This window comes from Nicotiana tabacum, chromosome 4 (assembly GCF_000715075.1).
Source record: "Nicotiana tabacum cultivar K326 chromosome 4, ASM71507v2, whole genome shotgun sequence".
NCBI classification, from domain to species: domain Eukaryota; kingdom Viridiplantae; phylum Streptophyta; class Magnoliopsida; order Solanales; family Solanaceae; genus Nicotiana; species Nicotiana tabacum.
In genome coordinates this window covers 62,420,191-62,428,738 of record NC_134083.1, presented here as the reverse complement: position 1 = coordinate 62,428,738, position 8,548 = coordinate 62,420,191, and the positions used below count along the sequence as shown (strand labels likewise).

Here is an 8,548-nt window from a genome sequence, read left to right as displayed (position 1 = left end):
AAAGAAAGGATATAATTGAATCCCTTAACTAAATGTATTAATCATGGGATGAGAGTTTTTTAAGGGGGGAATGTATACAATTTGTAAGAAAAACCTAGATACTGTTTGAAAACTACAAAACCTAAAGAAAATAAATTAATAAGTTCCTATCATAATATATATAGGAAAAACTCCCAATAATTAATCCCGCGATTAAATTTAAGAAGAATTTATCCCATGTTCGGTTGGGAGAAAATTGTAATATAATTAATCCCGGGTTTAGTTATCCCGGTGTGCAGTGGCGGACCCACGTGGTGGCTAGCGGGTTCAACTGAACCCGCTTCGCCAAAAAATAATACTGTGTATATGTATAAATTAGAATTAAAACTGTGTAAATTTTGTATAAATATTTTATTTGAACCCACTTGACAACTACTATTTTACGACTAAAGTTATGTACTTCTAAAATTGAACCCGCTTGCACAAAATCCTGGGTCCACCACTACCCGGGATTGTAGTGTTTTTTAATCCCCGTAGAAAGGTGGAATAACTAATTCCGGAATAACTTCTTTCCAACAAAACAACCCCTTAGAGATATTGCAGGTACTAGGAGGAGCTAAAATTTCACTACCTATCAGTGTAATGGACCAATTGCAGGTTTTGGTAATCAACGCAAATGCTGCTTCTTTACATCTGTTCCGGAATAAAAATGACATCTCATTCCAAGACTTTCTCATACAAAAATCACATTCAACTGCCAGTATCATTGGTGTCTAATAAAAAAAACATAACTTGGTATCCTAGATCACAACATACGGAAGTACGAGGCAGATACAATAAATAGGACTCAAGCAGCCTTGCACAAAAATTCACGGTAACACCACCGACTGAGGTATATTCCACTGAAAGGTTGAAGCGTCAAGCGTCCAACACTAATAATCCTAAGCTGGCTCCAGGCTTTTCATCTGTCTAAACTTTCCTGACCTGGATATTGTGAGTAGATTGGAGCCGCCAGATTGGCTGTCTGCCGCTCTGAACAAGGGCTACCTGCTCTCCTTCCTTCACCATTCCTTGCTTCTGTAGATTGAGAATGGCATCAGATATAGCAGGAATACAACTGTAGTAAAATGATAGTAATAACATACTTGCAACATAAACATTCAGATCACATCCATACAGGAGAATCTCATGGATGAAAAGAGGAGTATAACTAGTTAATTGATTGTCTGAATTATCATTAAAAGATTGTTTTTTAATTATAAAGCATGGATACTAGCAGCCATAAGACATAACAACTCAGCCATTCTTCTGTGACCACCACATGAGCAATTTCAAGCATCAGTTATTAGCATTGTTTATTAGCAAATACCAAGGCATATATGTGGATTAAGCAATACTGAATCTTACCTGCAACAAGGACAATGCATTAGTGAAGGTCTCCTCTGCACCCTCTGAAAACTCCATATATATTGGACATACGCCTTGGTACAAAGCCAGTCTCTGTTGAACTTTCTTACTGCAACCCAATTATGGAACAAATGATTAAAATTCACTTCATAGAAATTATTCATGGAGTTCTCAGATTTCCTTCAAAATATAGACATACCCAACGATGGCAACTAATTAAACCCAAGTTGCTTAGGTACTGAAAACAGGAGCTTTATTATCATAAAGAGAAACCTATATATGTTTCCCAAGGTGTCTTTAAGATGTGTTTACCACATATATCTTCTGCAGATCAATTACCGATAGCAAGGTGTAACCAATAGTGAGTAGTGCTCATTCAATAGTAAAAGCAATCAGTGCCAGAAGGATAACAAATGGCTTGTTGTAATGGTAATGAAACTAGTTCAGCTGAAGAAGTTTGTTCTCGAATATTGGCATCAAAGTTAGACCAACAAGGTGAATACTCACTCATTTGTAAAAGCAAATATAGTGCCACAAGGACGATAATGGCTCAGTAAGATGGCCATGAAACCAGTTCTAGTGAAGACAACAATGGAGGTTCCAAGAGTGTTGGACATCATTGTTGCATGGAAAGCAAACATCTCGCTCATATGGTTCTGCAAAACACAGAAAGTTTTGGTAAGTATTCGCTCCTTTAGAAAATTTATTTTCAAGTAAAATATGCCATCTACCTTGAAGGCTTGGCCTAGATTTGGAGGGGTTTCACCACCAACAATAGTAGCTTCAGTCCGTAGTGACACAGTGTGCATAACTTTGACAGCTTTCAAGGGAAACCTGTAATCAAACGAATTTAGTTTGTTAGAGATACTGATAGGTTACTAAGACAATTTCTCGCACCCCAAAACCATTAGATTCACAAAATAGGATCCCAGCAAAAACACTTATTACTCATGAAAGAACCTTGACCAGTGTCTTTTATAATAAAGCAAATACTGACGGTTCATCGGTTCCAAAACTAAGATCTCCCAAATGTAACCCTAAGCTATGTTACATGGACCCTTCATTTGCCTTGACATACTCATCCATAGATGTGTTACATTGTGTAGGTGTGACATGGGTAAACTGCATCAAAGCTTACTGCACACTTCGACACACCCCCAAATTCCATGTAATAGGTCCTATGTTTAAAGGGAATATTAAAAGCACCTTGAAAAGTAACTTACTTTCCATGAGCTGTTTCTCCAGAAAGCATAACAGCATCAGCACCCTCTCTAACAGCAATCGCAATATCCGATACCTCTGCTCGAGTTGGGGTGGGATGGACAATCATGCTTTCCAGCATGTTGGTGGCAACAATGACAGCTTTCCCCATACTTCGGCAAATGTTGATGATTTCTTCCTGCATATTATGATATTTCCATCAAAGGGAAAATAGAGAATACATGGTTAAGACCTCTTACGAAATGGTAAAAGCTATCCAGTTTTGCATTCCTGCAGTAGAATCTACAGCTACACTGTTGTCGACCTTTACCTGTAACAAAGGAACCTCCTCAATAGGCAGCTCTGCCCCAAGATCTCCTCTTGCAACCATTGCCTAAGCATAACAGAAAAAAACCCAATAAATTGGGTAATTAGATGTCTATCAAAGAAAAGGAGAGAAGACACAAGCTACGATCCAGGACAAACATGCGAGTAGGAAGTCCACAAAAGGCGGTTAAAGGTTTCCATAGGAGTAGGAACTACATTGAAGTCTAAGAACTGGTAAAACAGACTTCAATATTGTATCTTGTGCTGTGTGCAAAACACAGGCGAGGCGAGTGTTGCTGCAGGTACAGAGCCAGCATAAAGATAGCAAAATAATGAAGAATCCTTTGCATAGGGCCTGAATAGAGCAGAAAAGATATAGAAGAGCAGACCCCTGTTTGGGATTGAGGGTAGTTGATTGATATATTCTTGCCAGCCTAAACTCATAAAATCCTCTTAATCTTTAGAAGAGAGAAAAAGGAAGAAGATGCTCCTAACTATTCAAGTATAACCAGTGATTTCCAAATGTTATAGACAGCTTCAGTTTGTGCCAATTCATCAACCAAGAAGAATGGAAATACTACCAGCAAGATATTTGATTAGACACCAAATCTTTTCTAGCAAAGAACCAGCAAGATAAAGGTTTACGGAATTACCCCATCTGATGCAGTAATTATTGAATGCAAATTTGGTATGGAATCTGCGCTCTCAATTTTCACAATAACATGAATATCTGCACCACAGCCTGCCATATCAAAAAGACAATGGCTAGTCAAAGGATGTTGAAACAAAAATGGATGAGCACTCATTGACACTTCAGTGCTCACTAAAAAGAAATGGACCCAATGGAATTACTCTTCAAATAATTCGTCAGTTCATGGACCACTGCTGCATCTTTGACAAAGGAAACAGCATAAAAGTCGATTTTATTGTCCACTCCAAACTTGATATCATCCCAATCTTTTTCTGTTGCACAATGAGGATTACTGTATTAGCAAGGCAAGCAACTTTCTGATGGAGTACATGTCTCATGCTTTCACGTGCAGATAGACATGAATTTATAGACAAAAAAAAGTTTGTCTGACCAGTAATAGAGGGAAGTGTGGCACTTTTCCCTCGAACATTCAGATGTCTCCTCGATTTAAGCTCCCCCCCATCAACAACTTCACACTTCACAGATTCTTCTGTCTTGGATGTCACCTGTAAAGACATCATGCCCCCTATAACAGAAAAAATTACAGTTATCTTAAATCTGCAAAAGTTTCAGTTATATCTGTCATGAAAAATAGACACAAAGAGAACAGTAAAGTATTACTTGAGTCACGCCAACTATATGGTACCGTACCTTCCCCTCAAAAGACTAGCATTACAATAAAAAATGCCTGATGTGACCATGCTATCACCAATTCACCAACAACAAAGATTTAAAAAAACAAAAAGGTGCCTAAGTGATAGCAATTTGGTCTCTCAATGGCTGAATGTTTTTGAGCATGTTAGTTCAGACACTTATACAGGACATCTATGCAAGTGCAACAGGGAGATGGGCCATGACACTAGCAGGTATATATAAAATAACAGCAGGGACAGGCCATCCAAAGGGCTCGAATGATAAATCTCTAACAGTTTCAAATCAAGTATGAATTGTCTCCGTTCTATTAAAGGAAATCAAAGTAAGCACAAAATAAGAAAAGACATACCCCTAACACTGGACAACACGAGGAATCAGCTAAAATTGTGCCAATTATTTTAAAGGCAACGGTCAAAAGAAAAACTAAACAAAAAAGAAACAAAGAAACAAAATATTGAAAAGAAAAATCTGGACTGCAACTAGGGGAGAAGGATGCCTATTTTTTTTTCTTTTTTGGTTCCGTAAAAACGAGATGGCTGCGTCTTAATGAGACAAAGTTTACAGCTTCACATGATGAAACTCCACAGAAAAGACTTCTCATGGAGGCAGTCACCTGCTAGGCCTCATATTGCCATGATGACTCAATCTCTGGACCTCTAAGGCGTCATTTCAGTATAGAGAGGCTTCTACTTTATTATTTAGTTCACTTTGTAGTCTATGAAACACAAATTGTGTTCCTCACGCCCTCCAGCCCGCTGAATTATGGAGATGTACTAGCGTAACATATTGCAATCACAAGTCGTGAAAGAGGTGGGTATAAGAATGCAATGGACATAACAAGACAACCTGCATGACTTTTTCCCTACTGACATGTTAACCAAATGTCTACGGCACAATATTTCATGTCAAGTCAAAACGAGGAATCATGTTGTCTTCAACACCTTCCCCAATGATAACATGATATAAGATGTAATCAGATAAAATAGTAAAACGGAAAAGAAACTACTTCACATACCATCAACGAGAAGCATGTCTCCTACTTCAACATCATTTACAAAGTCATCATAGTTGACGCTGACACAGTCAGCTGTGCCCACTCCTCTCTTAATTGTGAAAGTGAATTCCTGTCCAGGTTGCAATGTGATTGGTTGGGGCAAGTCACCACTTCTAACCTCAGGACCCTGTCAGCATCAAAACAACAAAGCAATAAGAGGCTATAAAAAGAAAACAGACCCCCCCAAAAAAGGATCATATCCAGCTAAGTAATTATCAGGTGATAAAGAGAGGTGAAAGTTATCTTTCATGATGCATATTACATGCGAGCAATTTCACTAATATGTAATGAACATAAAATTGATTGACAGTAACACAAGATTTTTCTGAAGTTGTGTATGAGTTTGAAGCCGAACAACATTTGCTTTCTTCCTAGTCCTAACTTGAAAGGGATGAAGACAGGAAAACCGGGGCATTAATAATTAACCGAAAAAACAAACCGGATCAAATAAAGAATCAAACTGACAACAAAAACATCATGTAGTTTGGTTTGGTACAGTTTGGTGTTAAATTTAAACAATACAAAAAAGAAACAGACAATACATAATTTGATCTTGTGTTAATTTAATGTAAGAAAAAAAGAGCCTAAACCAAACCAAACAGACTCTATATATATATATATATATATATACACACACACATATATATATATATATATACACATATATACGTGTGTGTACTGTGTGTATGTTCCACAGCTATGAGGCGATATTTATGCTACTTCTCATCCTTGTGCAGTTCAACTATTTTTACCAAACGAATATTGCGTCTGCTTCATGATTTTAGAGTTAAATGCAGGATTACACTGGATAGCCGGTCAGTCTTTGATACAATGTGGCTCCTGTGAAAGATCCTGATACATGTATTAAAGATGCTTCTGTCCTTTCCCCCCACTGTATAGTTTTGGCATTTTTGTGGTCATTTCGTTAATGAGTCAACTGGTGCTAACTGCAGTCTCTCACTGAAATCCCCTGGAGATGAGTCTTTGGCTTTTTATACATGAGACACCAAGAGATGTGAAATGCTTCTTCTCAGCCTATTTCATTTGGATCCCCTTGTTCCCAGTCATAGTTGTGGATGCGGTTAGCTTCAGAAACTAGTGCTTTGATATTAAAATATTCAAGGAAGGAAAAGTAAATTGGGTTGTAGAATTTCAAGTGACAGGAAAGAGAACGATAAAAAAGATCAAATAAGAAAACCCAAATATACTGATCCAGAAAGCTGATTTATGCTTTTATTGGTCTGGGTAATAGAATTAGGCAATTAGCAAACTGACATAGTTGGTTTGGTTAAAAAAACGATTCGAAATGAACCACAAACACCCCTAAGGAAAACCAACTACACTCCCATGGCCTGTCATTTAACAATTTTATAAAAGGGAAACATAATACACAAAGTAGTTCGATAAAAAATAAACTGATTCTTATTTTAACAAATTGCACAGTCCATCCTAGCATCATTAATCAATTTTTTATTTTCTGAACAATGTAGCAATTGTCAATCGCGCAACTCCACCAATAGGTATTTGTTCTATTTTGAACAAATACCTCCACGTTCATCTTCTTAGAAGCCTGAATCAATGTGGTACTACTTTTTGTACTACTTATCTACTCCGAAAACAAGGCTGTCATGATTGACTGTGCATGCATCTTTAAAAAATTGTATATCTGTCATGTAGACAAACTAATGCTATAATACCAAATCCAAGGAAAAAATTGTTCCCTAAACATAAAAGGGTTCTAGCTCAAAAAAAGTCTCTCGTGTGATCATAGCGTGTGATAGATCAGTTTAACAGAACCGATCTCATATAATTTGAAAGTTCAATGAATAGGCCAACACTTTGGCACCACTGTTCAAACATGTGATGTTAGATTCATCTGGTGGAAAACAATTTCCTCTTTGTTACCATCAAACTAGTGCACACATAAAAAAGAAGGAAATTTTACCTTTGTGTCGAGCATGATGGCTATGACGTTGTCCTTAGACTGGGCATTATACTCCTTAACCAAATCAATGACTTTCTGATGAGATGCATGGTCTCCATGAGACATATTCAGCCGAGCAACATTCATTCCAGCTTCAGCCAGCTTCCATATCATCTCCCTTGTGTTTGTAGAGGGACCAATTGTACATACTATCTTCGTCTTACGCCTTACAGTAGGTTTAGACCACATACCCACAGAAGTGTCACCAAGTTGCTGAATTGCCTGAAGATACTGAAGTTGCTCCTCACTCTGAAACATCAACAACCAAAAGTAATGAGATAAAGCCTTTTTGATTGATAGTAATGAGATAAACGCCTTGGTTTTGCTGTCAAAGTCAATATTCCATAAATGCAAAGTTGTAGTAGATATTTTTTCACATATCCACTGAGCTGAAAAGGGCTCATTTTTTATAACCGAGCAAATCCCTGAAAGGCCAATGGCACAGGATTCGAAACTCGGTGGATAACAGGCCTTCCCCTCTACCTTTATCTACGTAAATACCAGGATTTTGTCTCCCACATCCTGTGTTGTTCTCTTAACACTGGACCAAAACCCTGGGGCCAAAAAAGGCTCAATTTTTTATTGTCGTAATCCACAAATTTAGATTAGCTCTAGATCGCTACATCTTACATGCTTTTCAACTTCTAGTATATATATATATACTAGAAGAGTACGGAACCATAGGCGTAGTCATTAAGGATAAAAACAGATAATTACGAGATAATTTGCAGGGAAAAAGAGGACGACCTTAGGAACATCTTCAGGAGAAACGGGGAGGACTTGAGGCTCGGCACGCACAGATCTCCTAGCAGTGATCTGGGGCGCATTCACGCGAATAGCATTGCAGCTCTTGCTCCGTTCATTCCGAGCTAGCACTTTTGAGGAAAAGCTAGAAGGCTTAATAAGTTTCTCAACCTGGCTCTGGAGAGATCCATGGCTAGGGCTGGAGAATGAAGCTTGAATCGAGCGCGTAGCCACCACTTGAGACATGGGTAGATAGAGAGAGAAATGGACGGAGAATTAGAGAGAGAGAGTGAGAAAATGAGTGAGGGAATGAGGAGAGAGAGAGTATAAAAGGCAAAAGCAAGAGTGTGAGACTTTGAAGAAATCGCCGCTATTTTTTGGCGGAGATGTCGAAGAGAGGGGCCTCGTGTGTATCGAAGAGGAAAATATAAAGAAGCTGGAGGTTTGCTCAACTGTGTTACAGAACTGGAAAATATGAGTCAATTCTTTTTAGTCTCTATCTAAAAGT

General features: G+C 38.0%; 1 protein-coding gene across 1 annotated transcript; it reads right to left on the bottom strand.

Moving 5' to 3' along the window:
- Positions 1–637: 637 nt before the first annotated feature.
- On the bottom strand, positions 638–8,548 carry LOC107820699 (plastidial pyruvate kinase 2-like). The gene is made up of 12 exons (XM_016647029.2): positions 8,044–8,548; positions 7,258–7,545; positions 5,274–5,439; positions 3,996–4,130; positions 3,766–3,876; positions 3,567–3,655; positions 2,918–2,980; positions 2,610–2,785; positions 2,118–2,220; positions 1,894–2,042; positions 1,387–1,495; positions 638–1,056 (listed from the first exon to the last, which is right to left on the bottom strand). The coding sequence occupies exons 1-12, from the start codon at positions 8,284–8,286 to the stop codon at positions 949–951; spliced, it is 1,740 nt and encodes a 579-aa protein (XP_016502515.1). The 5' UTR covers positions 8,287–8,548; the 3' UTR covers positions 638–948.